Genomic DNA, 21,662 nt, shown 5'->3' with positions numbered 1-21,662 from the left:
GAGGCAGGGTTGCAGAAAGGACTCATCCGAAGAAGGGGTTAATCCCTAGGTCTGGCTATCAGAAGCTTGCATCTTGCAAGAAGGAAGTGCTTGGTTGCAAATAGCGGAGAGTTGGCTGAGCCAGCAAAATAGGAAATTGGAGTCAATAAAGTCAATAGCCAGGGCATTGATGGAAATCTTACTGGAGACACCTAGCCCAGTTGCTAAGAGTGATCACAGCTAAGGCTGAAGCAGTGTCAGGAAAACAGAGTTTCAGGATTCAGAAAGGCTGTGTAAATGACTGACTCTCATTGGCACTCAGAATTGATGAACGTCTACTCCAGGTTTCCATTTTGCAGATGGGGAAGCTAAGGTCCAGGAAGAAGGAAATTACTTACGCAGTCTTCCTAAAGTTATGTGCCAGTATATATCAGAACAGAGTGCTCGTTTGGAACGGAAGGGAAAGAGGAAGAAATTTATGGAGGACTGTTTGTCTGCCTGAGCCATGAGCCTTACTTTCCACTACTTCAATTTACTCTCACGGTCAGCTCTGTGGAGTTGACATTACAGTCATTTCCCATTCTATTAATGAGAAAACTGAGACCCATCCAGGGAGAGAGAATGTGAGGATTAGAACCCAGGTCTGTTTGCCTCTAGCCATCATTCCTCCCCTGCCTCACTTCCTATTCTCCAGGTAACCTTTTTTCTTTGTTTTCCAGTAAGTTAGTTTGTTTAAAGAATGAGTGGGGGAGGGGCAGAGAGAGAGGGGGACAGAGAATCTGAAGCAGGTTCTCTGCCGACAGCAGAGAACTCAATGCGGGGCTCAAACTCACGAACTGTGAGATTATGACCTGAGCTTAAATCAGACACTTAACCCATTGAGCCACCAAGGTGCCCCTCCAGGTAACCTTTTCAGGGCCTCCAGAGTGGATGCCTCGCCTCTCATTTGGAAAATACATATTTGTTGTATAATGCAAGTCAGTAATTAATGATCTGTTCTGAGAACGGGGAAACTTGCCTGGTAAGCATGCAAGAAAGAAACACAAAATATAGCAGTAACCTTCCTCAGTATAGATCTCTCATTCTCTCAATATTCCCAACAAGAGCGAAAGGGGGACCGTAACCTGTGCCCTTTCCTGCAGAGTCACAGATCGGAGAAACAGGAACCTGACTGAACAGTGCCCTTTCCCTCAAAAAGAAAGGCCCTCCTTTCTCAGCCCTTCTTGCCTGCCCCAGCCTGACTTCCTGTCCCTCCACCAGAGGTAACTATTTACCTCTTCCATTACAAATCATGAGGTCTGTGGTTGCGGCAGATCATAAATCAGCCCTGGGAGTCTCGAGGACAAATGCCAGGACTTTTAATATTTAATATTAGGCATATTTAAAGTGATGAATATTTCATGACGGGACTGTAGCATTTTAACACATCATTAGTGACTCCTACCCCTCCCCTTTTTGGTAAATTATTCTCACCGAAATCTCAAGGATCTCCTCCCTCTTCTTCCATTTTCCTTACCTCTGGCAACAATCAGCTCATTAGCTTGCACACACCTACAGCACACACATTTGTTGGAGCACTTGAACTTGCTGTTGGAGAAGAGAGTTACAGAGAACATTCCTGCCTGCGAGCAGCCCCCTCCTATTTACCAGGTATCCAGAGAAGGGGAAAGGTAGAGCTCTCTCTCTCTCTGTCTCCCTCTTTCTTCTGCCTTTTGGTGATCTCCATTCTGAATATTTGTAATAGTACCTCTTACCCATCCATCACTTCTTATTCTGTCTCACTACCATTTTGGCTCAACCAACATTTATCAGGTGCAGGCTGTTTGCCAAATACTTGTGAATGCCGGGGTTACAAAGATTAAGCAGCATTATAATGTATAAAACAAATTAGAGAGTTGTTTTTTTTTAACGCTTGGAATGCTTTGTATAAGGTCAAATGCATAATATTTTTGGTGAACCCATGAAAACAATGAGGTTGTCTGGTGAGTACAAATGTTTTGAAAAGAGGAGTTATGGGTGATAGTTGTAGAACCTGTTAACCTAGTGTATATTCTCTGCTGTGTTGTGTTTTGGTAGCACAGGTTGAAAAGAATCTTGATTCACAAAATCTGTAGTCATAAAAAGCATGGCCTCGTTAGCACTACAGCTCCCGGGCTCCAATATCCTCCTCAATGAAACAGAGATGACAGGAGAGGGTGTTTGTGTGGGTTTGGGGGTAGTGGTTGTTTTTAAATGAGGTTTGCATAAAATGTGTTTACCTAGCAACTGGACTTAATATGACAGTGCTCTCTAGTGTCCTGAATTCTATTACACAACATCTGAGCATTTAGCCTTTATTTATTTTTTACTATGACTGAGATTTAAAAAGACAAATGTTTAAGGGAAATTCAAATCTAAAAGTTGCAAGTTTCCTAAGTCTATTCCTTTGAATCACACGTTTCTGTGAAACATGGTTCAAAAACACTCAGGTCAGGCCAGTCAGAATCACTGTAGGATTGAAGAGTTGCAGGTGTGTGTGTGTGTGTGTGTGTGTGTGTGTGTGTGTGAGAGAGAGAGAGAGAGAGAGAGAGAGAGAGAGAGTAGATCACCTGAAGATGAGAAAGAAAGCAACCTGACAGCAATAGTCTAGAAATTTATGAGCCATAACAGATAGTTAATTATTTTTTAAGTGTTTTATTTATTATTGAGAGAGAGAGAGTGCGCACACCCACAGGCGGGGAAAGGACAGAGAGAGAGGAGGACAGAGGATCCAAAGCAGGCTCCACACTGACAGTGGTGAGCCCAGTGTGGGGCTGGAACTCAAGAACTGTGAGATCATGACCTGAGCCAAGGTCAGACACTCAACCGACTGAGCCACCCAGGTGCCCCAGATAGTTAATTATTCATTCAACTCACAGTATTGAGGATCTACTCTGTTGTACACAGTGGGATAAGGCAGGGCAGTTTCCAACAGCGTTTCCCAAGTTGCGGGCCATGGGACACTAATCTTGTGGCCTGTTGCACCAGCAAGCTTCCCAAGATGAAATAGGTTTGGGAAAGCTGTTTAGGTATCACTTTCATGAAGAGTCACACACCACTGGCTCTACAAATCGTCTAGTGTTTCCCAGTCATTTTTTTTTTTTTTTATAGAATCTATGTTTGGTAAGGCGTCTGTGGATATTCTACAAATACACCTTAGGAAAAACCAGTAACAAATTGAACCTTATTCAACCCAACTTTAAGGAGTATACAATGGATTAGTAATTGAAGAGGGTAGGACAGAGAACTTTGGAAACCTTCCAGGATTCTGAACTCTAAAGCTATGCAAGGAAACCCCAAGTGAGCTTGGCCAGTGGGAGAAGATGCTTAAGGTAGTGTGGAACGCTAGCTAGCATTCATGCAACATGGCGTGAGATATGGCCATAAAAAATGATGTATGGTTACGTGGATGGATAGATGGGTGGATAGATGGATGGATGGGTGGAGAGGGAAGGAACAAGAATGGAAAGATGGGAAGGGAAGAGGCACACCAACTAAGACAACAATAACAACAAAACAAAATGAACTCTTGAAGTGATAGATGAACACAAATTTTCCAGAAGGGGAAATCAAAGGTATCTTGGTAGAGGTGACATTAATTTGGGGCTTATGGATGAACATGAATTGCTCATTCAAGTGGAGAGAAGAATTTGAATTTCTGATGATACTTTTAATGTATATGTACTTTATCATAATTTAAATGTTTGAAAATAAGGACCTCCATTTGTAGCCACCAGGTCATTTCCTGTTTCCCTCATTAAGCCATGAGCCCCTTCAGTGTCTAATCTCTGTATCCTCAGTGTGGGCCGAGAACCTGGCAGGGAGTGTGGTTAGGACTTGTTGAATGAATAAGCGAGCAGATGAACAGGGGAATAAACCCTTTATTAACCATAGTGGTGGGTAGACCAGAACACGCTCTTTCCCTTGGTCTTTTCCAAAACTGGGCAGCCCACTTTATTTCCTAAGAAAACCAGGAAACCAGGGGAGAAGGCTATTTGGGGCAGATGGTATTTTACAAGACTCCTTTCTCTTTTTGCTTACAGGAGAGTGCAGCTGTCATGAAGGCTATGCCCCTGACCCGGTTCACAGACACCTGTGTGTGCGCAGTGACTGGGGACAGAGTGAAGGGTGAGTGGCAAGGGGCATCAGGGCAGGGACAGTGGAAAGCCGTCCCCTGCTCCTCTGCTATGGTAGTACAGGCCCCAAACCTCTCCACGAAGAGGACTCTTTTTCTACAACAGTTGTGTCGTATACAACCTGATGGGCAGCGAATCCCATTTCCCACTGAATCACATTTTAATATTAAAGGTACATGATTAATGAATCTTCTAGAGAACAAAGGCTCAAATTTAACTCACCCTCCCACACTGTAAGTAATCAATGAACACTTCCTTAACTGGACTGATAGAGAATCGGGTTTTTGTCCATAAACTCCAGAATGGACAAATGGTCTTTAAAGTGCCGAGTCCTTGTGTGAAATGGAGATGTTCTCTTATAAATGGTCTTACCCAGTACATGGGTTTGAACAGCATGGATTTAAACTGCATGGGTCCACTTACATGTAGATTTTTTTTCAATAAATATAGTACAGAACTGTAAATGCATTTTCTTCATGATTTTCTTAATGACCTTTTCTTTTCTCTAGCCTACTTTATTGTAAGATGAAAGCGTCTAATACACATAACCTATAAAATATGTGTGAATCAACTGGTTATGTTATCAGTAAACCTTCCAGTCAACAGTAGGCTATTACTGAGCTGCCTGGCTGGCCTAGTCAGTAGAGCATGTGATTCTTGATCTTGGAGTTATGAGTTCAAGCCCCATGTTGAGCATAGAGCCTATTTTAAACAACAACAACAAAATAAAGCAGTAGGTTATTGGTAGTTAGGGTTTGGGGGAATCAAAAGTTATACACAGAGTTTTGACTGGAGTGAGGCTATTATTTAAGGATCAACTGTAATTATCCTGTGAAATTTGGTTGTCTGTAAAGCTACTTTTAAGCAGTGTCCACATATGAATCCTACCTGCTTCTGACTAACACCATCTCCTTTTCTTTCCCTCCTTCTGTTCTTTCCACAGACCTTGGCCTTACACTACACTTGAGAGGGGCTATGACCTAGTAACAGGAGAACAAGCTCCTGAAAAGATTCTCAGGTGAGTTGACAGTCTTGTTGAGGCATGATGCTGGGGATTGGAGGTATAGTCATGCATCCTAGGTCAAGGGAGCCTGTGAACTTCATTCAGGTTGCACTGAGTACAGAGGAACTCTCATTGGCATGAATGTACCATCATGGCCCAAATGTTGATGAGAATCTAATTCCCATTTGTCTGGCATCTAGACTTATGAACTCAGATATTTGAACTGGAAGAGGCTTCACTGATTATCTAGTCCAGTGCTTTGAAAATATTCTACAGCCACAGGACCTCTTCCTGCCACTTCCATAAAATCTCGTATGAAACTTCAGTACTTCAGCTGATGAAGACATATAACAAATTAAGTGGCAGAACTGGGAATCAGATTTTGGTTCAAACTGATTCAGGGTCCTTGCTCTTCACCTTTGTGCAGACTGCCCCTGCTGATTTAGCAGCCACTTATGGAACTCCTGCTTGCTCAAGACTGCTTGGGAAAGCAGAACCAAAATAGTCCCTGTCCTCACAGAGCCTGCTGTTTACTGGGAGTCAGGACAGGTAGTCAGGATAAGAAAACTAGCCATGCAAAGCAGTGCATGGGCCAAATGATTAATACATTTAAGTAATGACATTCAAGTCTTGGCAGAGTTGGCCAAAATCATGCATTAGAGAATGTAGGGGACTCAGTTGGGTGGGAAGTAAGACATAGCCCTAGTGGGGATGGAAGGAGGGGCCCCTATTTTCTGTTTTCTCTCTGCTTCCCAGGGAGTTCCCCAATGGAAACTCTTACATTGCAGGTCTACTTTCAGCTTGGGCCAAGGACTCTGGCTTCCTGTCAGCAAAAGCTTTGTGGTTCCGCCTGTGGAGCTGTCCATCAACCCTCTGGCCAGCTGCAAGACCGATGTGCTCGTCACAGAAGACCCTGCAGATGTCAGGTAGGGAAGTCATCTCCACTGTTGTGTACCAAGAGCTCTTTGGCACACTAGAAGCCCCTCTGGTTCAGGATCACAGGGACCTCTTTGCTGAAGTGGCTTCTTAGTGTTGAAGTAGGCACCTGCCTAGTAGATGATGTGAAGAACACTGTCCAATATGTCATGCTCTACACTTCTAGAAGTGTCCCCCATTGGTGGGCCTCAATGGTTTATATTTCAACAGTATTACACTCCTTCTGGGTTTATGTAAAATATGAGGGAAGCGAATACATTATCTGGCTCATCCTGGGATTATTAATGATTATATCTTATAAAAGAACTTTACTTAATATTGTACACTGGAGAATCATGAAAGTGAAAGATGAGAGAATTAGATGCTTCTTTTGTGACTCTGGTACTGGGACAGACTTTGGACTAATTCATAGGTTCTTGATGCACAGGGCAAATTTATTTGTTCTTCATTCAGGAAAGGATGGAGACTACATCTTTCCTTACATGTTTGCACCTTGTAGTTAACTTCATTATAGACTTGCTCTACTGTGCTGTAATTAGTTGCTTACATATCATTCTGTCCCATTATGTGGTGAATCTCTCAAGGTCAAAGAAAATAACTTATTTAGCTTTCTAATCCCCAGTTCCCAGTACATATTGGACAACTACTAGATGTTTATTGATTTAATTAAACCAGTGGCCTTAGATCTGCTCCTGTCACTATTCTGGAGCTTTCTAGTGGAAGTTTTTGTTTTTGTTTTTGTTTTCTTTCCTTCCAATTTGATTAGGGGAAGCATTCCAGAAATTTTAATGTTACTAAAAATGGACTCTGATTCAGCTTTTGAAAGCGGCACATGCACAGCTTGGTCACTCTTAAATTGGAACTCAGAATCATGCCTTACCAGCCTCATCCTTGTGATTGTGATTCTACCACTGCATAGCTGGCTCTGGGCCTTTCTGAATCCAGATGTCATCAGTATGTATGTGGCATCTTGATAAGAAGCTCCCAAATCCAACTCTTTGGATTGGGTTTGGGTTGGTCTCTGCTTTGCGATTTGTTTATTCTCACCTTCTCAACTTTTCATGGTGAAATGGCCCTAACATGGATGTTGATATTTCCCAAAAGAGAGAGTTTGAAAAAGAATAAATTGTTAATGGATAGCACTTAGGAAACAAATTGGTAATTATTAAGACCTAAGATGGTTTTACACACACACAAATTCATGGCAGTTTGCCATTATTTCTATTCTTGATAGACTTCAGGCCAGTGGACTTGAGTAAAGCATGTGCTAAGGTTTCTCTGCATTACATATTTTAAAAGTAGAGCAAAGATCATCTGGTTGAGGAGCTATTCTCAAGGAGACCCAGTGATCTTGATTGATATCAGCTGAAAGTTCTCCTCTAGCTTTCCTCCAAGTTCTGTACTGTTGACATTGAATTTGTAATTTCAGTGAAGGTACCGGTGTCATGATAACACTCACTCCAGATTTGAACAGGTCTGAGTTAGAAGCCCATGTCTACCGTGTATGAAGTATGTGATCCTGGCCAAATTCAATTTGCTAACTTTCCATTTTCTTAGCAAAATTGGGATAGTAACCGTGCCTTCTTCACAGAGTGTAACAATAATATAATTCATAGCCATTGATTATCCATTACATACCAAACCCTTTGCTAACATTATCTCATTATATTCTAACAAAAACCCCTTAAGGTGATGCTATTATTATTTGAATTTCCAGATTAAAAAGAAAGTGTGAGGCATAAGAGTGATGCCTTCACTAGTAAGTGCTGCACCCAAGCTTCAGCCCATGATCTCTTGAGCTCCAGAACCCATGTTTTTAATTATTTTACTGAAACATCTCCCAAGAGTTGTTGTAATGATTAAGTAACATGATATATTAACACTAGTATGTGATACATTCCCAGTGCTACATTATACCCATGTTAGATGAACTAAATTCCAACCACAGTAGAGTTCAAGTAGAAACTGGGGATGATGGGGAAGGCAGAGTCAAGAAAATCGTACGCTATGTCGGGCTATTGAGAAAGACCATAATCCACAGGATGACTCAGTTGCCCTTTCTGATCCAATCTGATTTGCATTGAATTAGCAATCCAGAAAAGAAGGGCCTAGAATATCTGCATGCAGGGACTCTAAAACATCTTTAGAAATAAATAAAAAATAAATAAAAAAAAAAGAAAAGAAAAGAAAGAAAGAAATAAAAGAAAAGAAAAAGTATAAGTACTAGCATACATTTCAGAAAGAGTATTATATGTAGTTAGAAGGGATAGTGCGGTAAGTTGGAAAAGGTGAGACCTTCAGGGGGCATGAGTCAATAACAAGGAGATGTTTTTCCTCACCTCCTGCTAAGAAGGCTGCGCCTGTTTACATGGCACACACACTCACACCAAGTTGGGGCCAGAACAGAACTGCTCAGGATGGGAGGAGGGGATGGTGTTCTGTAGCTATGGAAACTCCTTCTCAACCCTTCCTTCACAAACCACTGAGGTTCTCCTTTAAAGAAAAGTTACACAAATATTTGAAGAATATTTGGTTTGGTTAGGGCATTAGGTTATTATCCTCCTCAGAGGTGCCCTCATGATTTGTCTGGTCTTGGAGAAATAGCAGACAGCCTTTTAAGTCTTACCTTCAGCATACCTCCCACCAGTGCCCATTGGTTTCCCTGCAAGGGTGGATAAAAGATGGCAGTCATCACCATTCAAAAGAATCCGCGCTATGTAGGTTGAGTTCTCCAAGCTGCACTAATAAAGCTTGTTTGACATGACATTGCCCAGGCAAGTGATCATGGGTGTTTAAAGAATTAACAAGTTCCAGTCAGATGATATGTTACAAATTAATAAATAATAGATCATAATTATAGATAGCCAATAATAAGCCATAGAATCACAGCCAGGAGAATAGAGGAAAGGCTGTTCAAAAGCCAAGCCAGAAAGGAAAAAGATAAGCATTACAGCAGAATCCGAAGGAAAACTTAAAGATGCTTTGCCTGTTGACTTTTTTGTTGTTTTTTAGTTTGGGACAAGTCATTTGGAAAATACAGAATCTCACGCTATGGAAGGCAGAGCAATTTAGCGGTCAAACATACAGGCTCTTCCCAGTTGGGTGGCTAAGTTTAAAACAACTGATGAGAACAAATTTTTGTGAGAACCTAGAACAACTGGAATTCTGAAACCTTTGTAGTGGGAATGTAAGTTAGCATGACCTGTACATAAATCTGTTGGGCAGAATCTACTAAAGTATATGGTGTAATCCATCAGTTCTACTTCTAATAATATACTTAGCAGAAATGTGTGTATATGCACCACCAATAATACATTCAAGAATGCTAATAGCAGCATTCGTTCACCCTGCCTAAAAGGGTGTAAAAAAACCACAAATCCCATCAGTTAAAAAAACGAAATAGATAATGAAATAGTCATGCCATGGAATACTACTAGCGATGAATAGTAACAACAACAACAACAACAACCAACCAACCACCCACATTGCCATCAATGAATCTCACAAATATAATATGGAGTTATAGAAGACACAGAAGACGCACAAAATTATGTGTATGTGAAGATCAAAAATAGTAAAAATGAATCTGTGCTGGTAGAGGAAATGATGAGGATTACTTTTTGTTGAAAGAGAGGGCAGTGATTCGTGGGAAACAGGGAAGAACTTATGTGATACTGACAGTGTTTGATTTCTTGATCTGGGTGGTGGTTATACGGGTGTGTTCTCCTATAAAAATTCACCAAGCTGTATAGATAACGATTTACACACTTCTCTCTATGTATGCTGCGTTTTGACTAAGCATACAGCTTATTACGTAAGGTAGTTCTTTTTCGGTTATGGAGCCCAGCTGAACTGCCTGAGCTCAAATCCCACCTCTACCACTTGCTTACTGCACGAGCTTTTCTGGAGCTGTGTTTCACCTTGTGGATAATGTGGATAGAAGATTATACCATGTAGGGGTGTGTTGTTGAGAATCAAGTGACATAATACATTGGAGAGCACTGAGTTTGGCACATGGGGAATTATCTAGAAGCATTAGTTATCACGTTTGTTGTTACTGTAACATAGTGTAACATATTTGTGTTCTCCTTCTCTTTTTAATTCTTTTCTCCTTTTGGTAAAAGGCTACATCCAATCCATGATGCATCTTAAAATCAGTAGTGTGTTAGTATTGAGAGCTCACATTCATCCCTTTGTCATGCATGGGGTTCAAGGAAGACTTAAATGTTAACTTACAAAGTCTGGTACAGTGTGGTAGGTCTCTGGCTTCATGTGTGTGAAAATATGTGTAGAAGGAATGAAGGGATATGCGTGCCATACACATGGAGTTCCTTGGGGGGTTGGAAAAGAAAAAAGCAATTCCAGACCAAAAGGATTAAGAAAGTGCAAGAGAGAACATTAGCAATTAACCTTGACTTATGGATGGATTTTGGCTATGTAGAATCTAAGGCAAGAGGGAAGACTTTCAAGTCTGAGGAGTTGAAGGGCCAAATAAGAGAACTCTCCCCGGGGACATCTGCCGTTTTCCCAGCCTGTCCCAGCGGGAAGCTGCCGGGAATGAGATTCTCAGACACTAACGATGTCAGCTACAAAGGTGGATGAGTGAGCTCTCCTTAAATTGCATCCAGACTCTTTTCAATTCTCAAAACCTTAGCTGGGCCCCTCCTGTGTGCCAGGCACTGTGCCAAGATACCTGAGGAATACAGAGACATTAAGACCCACCTCTGCTTCCATGGATCTCAAGGTAGCCAGGAGCGTGGAACAAGATACTGACTTGAGAGATGAAATAAAAGATCCTTGTGGAGAGAGAAGCATGGCAAACAACACTTATTTCTACACACTGAGCCTTCACAATTTCACCCAGAGCTGATTCTTCTTAGAAGAGAAATGCAAGAATAGCTATTATAGTTGGAATAATAATCATCCACAAAGCCCAGCTTTTGGAGCCCCTCAGTGATTTTTCTATGATCTCCAATCAATGGAAAGGAAATGATGAACTACTGTTAATTCCTGCACAATTTTGAAAGAATAATGGGATATCAGAATGAAAGCCAGCATTTCTCACTTGGTTACAATTTTCACATTGAATTTGTTCAGAATGGAATTAGGAATGCTTCCTTGTTCATTTGTCCTTTCAATTTCAAGCCCTGAGAATTTACTGAACACCTACTATATGCCAGGCTAAGTATTAGAGATATAAAAAATGTTCAGACAGAGATCTCAGTGCTTCAGCTGAGACAAAAGTGCAAACCAAAAGATGTCATATTTGGTGACAGCCCAAGAGGATAGAAGGAAAGAGCAGCACAGAGAAAGAGGAGAGACCTTCAGGTGAAACTGTGAAGTTTTAGCAGGAAGTCACTAGGTCACTGGTTCTCAGAGTGTGGTCCCTGGACCAGTAGCATCAGCACACCTGGAAACTTGATAGAGAGGCCGATTTTCTGACTCCATTTGTGGGAGACTGATAATGACCCTCGATGGTATCAGCTCCCAATTCCTAGAACCTGTAAATGTTACGTTATTTGGAAAAATGGTCTTTGCATATGTAGTTACGCACCTTAAAAGAGGTTGATTATCCTGGATTATCTAGATGGGCCCATAGTACCATAACGAGTACCCTTATAAGGAAGCAATGATGTAAGTGCTTTACTGAAATGAGCTCATTGAATCTTCACCCATTATTAGCTCCGTTTAATGCTTGAGGAAACTAAGGCACGAAGAGGTCATTCAGCTTGCCAGCTGACACAGACAGGAAGCGGTAGAACCAGAATTTGAATCCTGGGAACCTGACTCCTGACTCCATGCTTCTCATCTCTAGACTGTGCTGACCCTATTTGTCCTGTTTGGGGACATTTTCCAGTATCCCAGATCAGTGTCTAAAGGGGCAAAGTGCTCAAATTTCCAGACCTGGGGTCACTGACCCTCCCTCGAAGCCAGTGGGGGCAGAGGCACCTTTACCATGTGGACTGAGATTGCAGGTACAGTTGTCCCCTAGAGGAAGATCAGGACACGCGGTGGATGGATGCTGGACAGAAAACCCCACAGGTGCCCTCTCCACGGACAAGGCATGGGGACTGCAAGTGGCATGTCTGAGGAGGGAGCCTGTGTCTGGGGGCTGGTGCCAAGGGGCGCAGGGAGAAGAGGAGAGGAAACAGAACAAGCATGCTATTTTCTTCTTCTCTCTCCCCTTGGCTCTGGCTACCTTGCCTAGCAGAATCAGCAGAATCCCCCGAGGACAGCTGAGGAGAGTGCCCCCGGCAGGTGCTCCTGTGTGAATGTCCCAGATACCAGAATCCGGCTTTTCCCAGACACTACCTCCAGGCAGATGCAATGTATTCTGGAAATGTGGGCTGTGCATCTTAAGGTGACACCCTCAACAGAAGCATTGTAGGTACATCTTTGTGTGACGGACACTGTGCTGGTTCTAGAAATATAAAGATCAGAAAGAGATGAACCAGTTGGAAAAAGTGTAGGATTGGAATCCTACACACCTGGACATGAGTCTTTGTGCACAATTTGCGACCTGAACTCTTTAGTTCAAGTAACTTTACTTCCTCCCCTTACCCTTTCTGAACCTGACAGATAGAGATGGTTGTGCTTCCCTCAGGTGGTTGTGAGGATATTATAATGCGTATAGAGTAACTCGTAGAGCACCTTACATGTAATTGGTGTTCAACGAGTGGAGTGTTTTAGAAGTTTGAGTAGACACGGTACTACAAATAGGGAGGTAACCATACGGCACAGGGGGATCAGGTGATAAAAGGCACAGTTCACAGCACAGAGAAGGGACGTGTGCATGCTTCCTCTTGAGCAGGTGGCATCAGTGGTGGAGGCCAGGGATCATCAGAGCAGCAGGACATCAGGATACGTAGGGTAGGCAGGAGTGAGGCAGGTGGTCCATTACACAGGAGCAATGGATGGGAATGCCTGTAGGAAGCAGAGTCTGGAGGAGAGGGTGTCCCTTGATTCAGACCTCAGGTACTCAGGATGGCTCTCTCCTATTGGAGGTGAGTGAAACTCAGACTTTTCGCCTTTGCCTTCCCCATAACCTCAGCAGATCTTAGTGATGGTGGTGGTGTGCATATACTCATGGCGGGCAACCTTGAAGTGCATCCCAGTGGGGATGCTGGGACAGGAGTGGGCTTCTTTAGCCCTCATCATGTAGCATCAGCCCCATCGAGCTTCACCCACTTTCCCTTCCTCACCAATTACTCACATAGAGTTCCTTTCCCAAAGAGCAAGAGAACTTCAGTAGGCAACCTACTTACCCACCCAATGAGAGGAGTACTAGGCGAAGGGATTAGTGTGGGCTCTGGAGCCCAACTGCTCGAGTTCCAATGCCAGTTCCACCCCTCATTAACTGACCTTGGGCAAGTAACTTAAACTTTCCACGTCTCCATTTCCTATCTGCAGATAAGAATAAGAATTGCTATTATATCTTTGGATTTATTTTTAAAGTTTATTTATTTCGAGAGTGGGGAGCAAGTGGGGAGGAGGGCAGACAGAGAGGGAGAGAGAGAATCCCAGGCAGGCTCCATGCTGTCAGTGCAGAGCTTGATGCGGGACTCAAGCCCATGAAACTGTGAGATCATGACTTGAGCCGAAACCAAGAGTCAGACGCTCAACCGACTGAGCCACCCAGGCGCCCCTGAGTGTTTTTGTGAGTATTGAATAACATTTAAACTCTTGGCCCACAGTCATAAATAATAATTACAGCCATGTATTGAGCACTTATTTTGTGCCAGGCCCTCTCGGAGCCCTTTATATGTATCAGTTCTGACTTCTCACAACAACTGAATGACGGAGTCATTATTATTTACCGGTGAGGAAACTGAGGCACGCAAAATTTAATTTCTTTGTCCAACATATTATGAGTAGTGAGTGGCAGAACGAAGACTTGAATGCAAGCTGTCTGGTGACTGCTTCGTAAATGTTGGCTGTTGTTGATGTGGGGGAATCTCTGTAAGATCGGGACCTAAGCCCATTGGATTTTCTGTCTTCATCTTTGTGGACCGTTTAGTCCACTGAGTGTGTGTGTGGAAGTCCATTCCATGCTAGTGGAAGACAAAATATTAAATGGGAAAAGGGAGAGGCTGTGGGGGCAGTAGGGAGTGTGTCTGTCACTCACAGCTGGGTTCATAGGACTTGGCATTAGCAATTGCCCTGCACCACCACATCCCTCCCTTGTTCTAGGAAGACGAAGCCCCTCCGAGAAGCATTACTTTAAAGGCCTCTACGCTCCCTCAAATGGACCTACTCCATGCCCACATCTCTTCACATCCTGGCTGCCTGTCACTCAGCCAGTGAGCCTGGAGACATATATATTTTCCCCCATTTCAGTTTAGCGATCATAATAAAAGTGAAGTCTATTAGGATGAGTTTCTGCCCAGGCTCGGTAAATCTCTTCAAACACTGTTCAGCACCAGATTTCTGTTAGTCTTTGCCACTGGGGAGGCTGGAGCACGCACCAACTGTGAGCTCAGGCGGAGGGCCCACGACACAGCCTCTGCTAAATGAAACTCAAATGGAGACTTTGGAATATAAATATTGAAGTGACCCAGGTTGGATAAAGGGGAACCAGTTAGCTAAGCTTCTCCCTTACATGCAGGAGATGCTAAATTATTAAAACTTTAATAAATGTAATAATAAATATTTGATGTTGAATTATAGAAGGCTTTGCAGATACAGTGAATCTGAGAAACGACTTGTTATATCTGCATTAGAAGTTAAACACTTTTCAAATGGGACTTCAGATGTTGAAATAGGACTGTAGCTCTTTGGATGAAAAGAGGGAGAGGGAGACATGAAAAGTGCAATTTTGGGCAAGCATACTGGGCTGGGGGTCAGGATACCTGTGTCTGAGTCCCAGCTTCACCCTAAAGACAGCTATAAGTGGCGTTCCAGGCATGCCTACCCAGGCAGAAGCCTCGTCCGCACAATGTCCTATGTGTGGTCCTTACAGCCATATTCCAAGTTCAATGCTACTTTTATCCCCCAATTTCACAGGTGAGGAGCTGACATTCTAAGACCCTTGGCAGCACAGCTGGTGAGAAGGTTTGGGATTAGAACACAGAGCTTGTGATCTCAGGAACCTACCGGTGTCAGTCACGCCACTGTGCCTCCCTTCCTCTGTTTCACTGCACGGAAGCCCATTCTGCTCCCTATCAGTTGGCATATTTTTGGTTTCAGGAGACAGAAGTTCAATTCAAATGAGTTAACGACAGCTGTATTGGAAGGACACCATGGGAAGAGAGGGAGATCAGCTGAGCCACAGGGGTTGGAGGAAGGGTTGAGGGAATTACATGGCATTAGCGTTCTGTCTTGCCTCTGCATCGTCTCATGATGGCTTCTTTCTCTCTGCATGCACAACTGCATCCTGACTACTCTCACTCCACAGCAGGAGTTGTGATAATCCTGAGTCCCCCATATCCTTGTGCTCTTAGCCCAAAGAGTGAATTCTTCTCTTCCTAGGGTTGCAGTTTGAAAGATCCTAGAGAAGGAATCTTACTGGCCTGGAATGGGTTAGGAGCTCCCCTCCAAATTAGCCGTCTCTGATTAGGGAGTGGGATCACAGTGTACAGATGGCATGGGAGGAAGGTTGGGGCTTGGGGAGGGGGCCATCAGTTGCATATCTACTCCAACACATGACTTCAAAGCCCCTCCCTGGGCTTCTAGTTATTCATCTGCCTGAGAGATTAGACTGAATCATGGATGGCAGCTACTGGACATCTCATGTGCCGACTTCAGTTAGTGGGTTGGGGATGCCTACCATATTATGATTTCTGAGGCTGCAGACCAGACTCAGGTGGGAAAAGTGTCATGATCAGCTCATGAAGCCTGCCTTCAGTATTGATGGGAGTTGGAACAGAAGAGTCAGGTGTTTGCCAACTGTCAACTGGTAGTATTCAGAGCTCCTTCCGGTTTTGTATCTGATGACTTGATGTGTGTGTCCCGGTAAAACGAAAGGGGATTTTTGGCTGCTGAGATGCAGGAGACAGATAGTCATGTGGATGGAAATACTGAGAATGAATTAGAAATGGGGCTCACTCCGTCTGTCTGTTTTTATCTATCTGTTATCTCAGGGGGTATATTTGGATAATCTCGTCTTGGTTCCAACAGATTTTCTGAAATAGATTTCTGGCTTGAGGCAGAATTGGGGCCTCTATAGAGGTGCTTCCTAGATACTGTCTTGTACTATCATTTTCACTTATAATGTTTTAAAAATGGAACACTCTAAGCTGTAAACAAACCACCCTCATTACAAGGGTCTTGAACTGAATCTTAGCATTCCAAAGGCGTGTTGAAACAGTTACAAGCTCACAAACTGGAAGTGACCATCTGAGTCATTTTTTTTCCCATTTCTATGCCATCATGTGGCTGGTTCTAGGTCAATAGAATCCACCTTCTGCCTGTGGGTATCTCATAGCCTCCTGCTGTGTTGTTTGTCATGGTCTCACAATGTTCCCTTAGATATCTTTGCTCTGTTCTCACCTAAACCATCCAGGCTTTAAATTATTCAAGCAGAAACGCAGGGGTAGTGATTACCAAGATAAACTAAATTAAGCAATTGTTTTGCCTTCCAAGACCCACTCATTGGGATTGGGTAGGACCACCCTTTTGCCTTAGCACATCTTATTCTGCCGGATAAGTCTCAATTCCCATTTTACTCAACACACACATACATGCACCAGTGCAGTCTGGTCAGAAAGATGATTTGGATATTTCAATGAGAAATGAATTGATCTGGATATTAGACTTACCTCCTTTTCCCCTTATTCATCAAGGAAACTAATATCAAAGAGGGTCCCAGCAGAAGCAGGCGGATTGCTCAAGCTGGGAAAGGTTTAAAAGGAAGCTATTCACAAAGTTGGGGGGGAAGTTCTGGAGAAACAACAAGGGATATGCAGTAGACTGTGGCAGGTATCAGTGAGTCAAGGTGAGGGGGAGGTTACCAGAGCCTGGAGAGAGAATTGCATGCAGAATACTGCCTGACAGGAGCGTTGGCCTTCAGTCAAGAGACACAGACAGGAAAGAAGCCAGGGGAATAAATATCCCAACCTCACTCATCCACCTCCCACCAGACCTTCTGCTAGTGCCCCCACACTGGCTGACCCAACGGGAGCCCAGACAAGAGAGTCCATTGAGTCTGTCGACCAAACTCAACCTCCTGAGGCCCAAAGCAGGGTAAGGATGAGCTGAGGGTTGATGTGGAGGAATAAATGGAAGAGACCCAGCATGAATGCACAACCTTCCCATTTTACCTTCAAAATGTCCGTGCCTCTTCATCTTCCCTAACACTCCTAGCCTCAAAACCTCCCAAAGAATCTCCCTGCTTTCAGTCCTCCCTGTATCCCCATGCACATGCCTGATCCAACTGCTACACAGATTGGACCATGCCTATCTCCTGCTAAAACCATTTAGAGCCCCCCAACATGCCCCACACAGCCTCACAATAAAAATCCAAACTGTTTCTCCTGATACACATTAACACTTCAGAATATGACCACCATCCCCTCTGGGATCTTGTTTCTCACCGTGTCCCCATTTGCCATTCCCTCAAAATGCCAGACACATTCCTATCTCATTGTCTTCACCAGTGTTGTACCTCTGCCTGAAATGTCCTCATGCTCACACAGTCTGCCGTGTTCCTGGCACACTCTCTCCATCCATCACAGGCTTGCAGAAGTGTCACTTCCTCTGAGCAACCTTTCCAGAACATATCTTCCTTCCATCCACTTGGAATCGTGACCCCCTTAACACTTTGCGCATGCCAATAGAATTTCTTAATTATGGGACAGCTCATTGCCTTGCATTATAGTTAACGGTAAGTGAGTATTCCCACTCTGCCCCTACCTGGTATCTATGTGTTCCTGGAGGTCAAGGCCTGAATCTTAGCCATATTTGCACTTCCAGTCCTAGGCACAGTCAGTGTCTCAGAGCAAGGATACAGAGCATTTTGATGACCCTAGTTTGATGTGGCTGCAGTGGCACCGTCATGGGGATATTTTGATATTATCAATAAATTGCTTGACAAATTTCTTTATAATGTCTCTGCGCTTCACCCAACCCCCTTACCCATAAATATCCTTAACATCAAACGTCCCTATCAAAACTTCCGGCCTCATGGTGTTTATTGTACTTCATTATAAACACATCCATCTTGTTGTAGAGGGGTTCCAAATAACACCAGTACTTTGGGGTTAGTAAATGTAACAGAATAAAAAAGGAGAATTCTCTAATTTGAAGGGTTTAAAAATCCTATGATAAATGAAGTGGCTACATTGATTTCCTGGGTGGCAGCATTCCCAAGGACGGTAATATGTTAATGAACATCACAAGTCTTTAGGAAGCAAGGTCTGCACACAGTCTCCCCAACAGTATTTAATGAGGTACAGGCTCAGGACCAACATTTCTTGAGACCCACTGCCGGTAGTACCACATTAGCCCACTGAGATTCAAATGGTACACAACATTCTTTGGGGAGGGCGGAGCAGAGGGCTGTCCTCTCTGCTATTGGCTTATTAGGCCAGCTGCTGCTGAGCTCCACATTCTGTCTCCTTGACCCTGTAGAAGGCCCTCATGGAAAGTGTAGGCTTAAATAGAATGGGCATGTTGGATACTTCAGAGGAGGAACAAATCCTGAGTGGGTAGATGTGTACCATCACCTACAACTGGCAGAGGAGGAAAAGGAAGTAGCCAAGAGAAAAAAAGTAGTGAAAAAGATGAAAACCTTCATAGTAATCTAGGCTTTTGGAACTCTAGGCTCAGCATAGACCAGACGTTAGCCACACAGGCTGTAGTGCCGGATGCTCTGACTCAAATCCCAGCAATGCCACCCCCATTTGGTTAAGGTGGGCAAGTTGCTTTACCTTGCTCGGCCTGTTTCTACATTAACAGAATAAAGATGGCTGCCCCATAAGATCTCTTTGAGAATCAAGTGATGTAATGTATGATGCATTTGGCACAAATATATTGGCTCTTATGATTTACCCCAAACTTAACCCAGTATGAGAATCCTTCTTTAGGCTTTTTAAAAAATCTTGCCTTTCGAAAGGGATTGTGATTCATGCTCTTTGCAAACTCCATTTTCCCTTGGCATTCAGTAATCACTCAGTAAGTGCATGATGAACGAGTCATTGAAATGTAACTTCAAGTTGTTTCAAAAAGGAAGAAGAGGGGTGCCTGGGTGGCTCAGCCCTGGGTGGTTGAGAGTTCGACTTCAACTCAGGTCATGATCTCACAATTTGTGGGTTCGAACCCCACATTGGGCTCTGTGCTGACAGCTCAGAGCCCGGAGCCTGCTTTCCATTCTTTGTCTCCCTCTCTCTCTGCCTTCCCCTGCTTGCATTCTGTCTCTCTGTCTCAAAAATAAAAAAGCATTAAATTTTTTTTAAAAAGGAACAATAGATTTATAGCATTGTGCACAGTACCTAAAACGTGGAGACAACTCAAGCATCCGTCAGTGGTTGAACAAACAAGCAAAATGTGGTACGTACGTGCAATGGAATATTATTTAGCCTTAAAAAGGAAGAGAGTTCTAATGTGCTACAACGTGGATGAACCCTGAGGATATTCTTAGAAAAATAAGCCTGTGACAAAAAGACAGATACTGTATAATTCCACTTATATGAGGTACTTAGAGTAGTCGGAAATCGCAGAGACAGAAAACAGAATGGTGGATGCCAAGGGCCGAGGGGCGTGGGGATTGGGGTGGTTGTTTGGCACGTTCAGAGCTTCAGTTTTACAAGACGAAAAAGTTCTGGAGATGGATGGTGGCGATAGTTGTACAATATGAGTGTGCATAATGTCACTGAACTGTATACTTAAAAAAAGGTGAAGATAGTAAATTTTATGTCTGTGTTACTATAAGTTAAAAAAGGGAAAAAAGAATAAGGCAATGAGAGAGAATGGTTTTGGGGGCAAGGGGGGAGCATGCATGGTAGTCCCAGTGAGTCCTAGCAAGCCACTCCAGACCCCTCGAAGGCATCTTAGGTACAGAGTTCCTGGAGCAGAGTATGGCTCCACAGTGCACCTTTTTCTCCCTCCTCCCCTCCAGGGCGTTTTCCAGCCCTGCCAGCATCCCCTCATGTACAAGACTGGCACATTGAAATGGGACAGCCTGAGAGGGTGCATGACATTTGCACACTGGGGTTGTACAGGTGCTGCAGGATGGATGAGGTTGTCCAGGCCAGTGGGGTGAATACAGTATCTGGAAGGCATGACAGGAAATAGGAAGGGAATCTACATATCCCAGAAAGGACCTGGTCTTCGGGGAAAGATTTTGGTTGCCCATGAGAGCTGAGGGACTCTAGGTCCAAAGGGGGAAAGCCTCACTTCCCTCATCTGCAAAATGGGCTTTAAAGAGATGATTTAGCTCCTAGGGAGCATTTGGCAATCTCTGGGAATATTTCTGGTGGCCACGGTGGGAAAATGCTCCTGGTAGAGGCAGGGATGTTGCTAAACATCCTAGAGTGCACACTCCACCCCCTTCAATAAGGAATTTATTCAACTCCATATGTCAATAAAGAACTACCTAAACCCAGATTTCACTGGTGCCAAGATTGAGGAGCCCTACCTTAGATGAAATTATATTATCCCCATTGAACAGATGTAAAAAACTGCGGCTCAGGAGGTAGGCTTTCAAATTCATGCTCCTTCCATGACATCCTTCTAGAGACCCAGTTCTAAAGGGGTGAGGGTGTCGGGCAGATTATGAAGCCACCGTATTAAACATATAGAGGCATGCTGGCCTGCATAGACTTGGCCCCAGGGAGACAGGAGGAAGAACTGGTCTCAGGAGTAAGGCAGCGTTCTGGTCTTAGGAATGAGCATCAGCATCAGGCTTTTGGAACCCTTCCCCCTGGTCTGAAAGGAGCCCTGCAGAGCTCTGCTGGGCTGCTAGTTCCAGCACCCAGGGCCCGGTGCCCGCGGGGCGAGGAGGAGCATCGCAGGCAGGTCTGACTAACCCGCTCCTCCAAAGTGAGCCAGGCACACCCCGCCCTCCCTTGCTGTGACGGATTTTGAACATTAAAAAAAAAAAAAGTTTACAATCCCAGCCGGGCAGGCATAAATCACAGCGCCTCTGTGTAGCAGCAGCAGACGTGACTTATTGCCCCATCGCCATGGCAACGGGAGCACAGCCGCGCAGGCACAAAAGCTCCGCTCCCGCCTGACAGGCCTGTGCGGGGCCCTGATGGAGAGGCCAGTGTTCCAGAGAAAGGATGTATTCTCTGGAACTCACTGCCCATTTGTCTCCGTTCCGCACCGGAGCGAGCCCCTTGCTCTTCCTCCCCTCTTCCCGTCCCCGGCCAACAGGTCGTTGTCCTCTGTCTCGTCCCTGTGCCACGGTGTTTTCCTCTTTTTAACCTGTCCTCCCAAAAGCTTGCAGAAAAGACCCCAGTTGGATCCTGCGAAGACTCATGGGTGTGCCTGGCCATCGTCCCTGAGCTGGGAGCCGTGATGATGGCTCCCACTTGTCCAGCCCCAGTCCGTGTGGACACGATGCAGGGATTTCCTCCACAACATTAGCAAATAGACCTCTTAGGTGTCCTTCCTGCCTCCTGAGTCATCCTCCGCATGCAGCTAGAGTGGAT

At 44.1% G+C, this 21,662-nt stretch overlaps 1 protein-coding gene across 1 annotated transcript in view; it reads left to right on the top strand.

Moving 5' to 3' along the window:
- ASTN2 (astrotactin 2) overlaps window positions 1–21,662 on the top strand; it is a 754,139-nt gene that overhangs the window by 288,518 nt on the left and 443,959 nt on the right. Inside the window, exons 7-9 of the mRNA XM_032595525.1 lie at window positions 4,041–4,125; window positions 5,077–5,151; window positions 5,925–6,062. Coding sequence (XP_032451416.1) covers window positions 4,041–4,125; window positions 5,077–5,151; window positions 5,925–6,062 — 298 coding nt within the window. The remainder of the gene's footprint in view (window positions 1–4,040; window positions 4,126–5,076; window positions 5,152–5,924; window positions 6,063–21,662) is intronic.

This window comes from Lynx canadensis, chromosome D4 (assembly GCF_007474595.2).
Source record: "Lynx canadensis isolate LIC74 chromosome D4, mLynCan4.pri.v2, whole genome shotgun sequence".
In the NCBI taxonomy this organism is placed as follows: domain Eukaryota; kingdom Metazoa; phylum Chordata; class Mammalia; order Carnivora; family Felidae; genus Lynx; species Lynx canadensis.
This window is presented reverse-complemented; position numbering and strand designations above follow the sequence as displayed.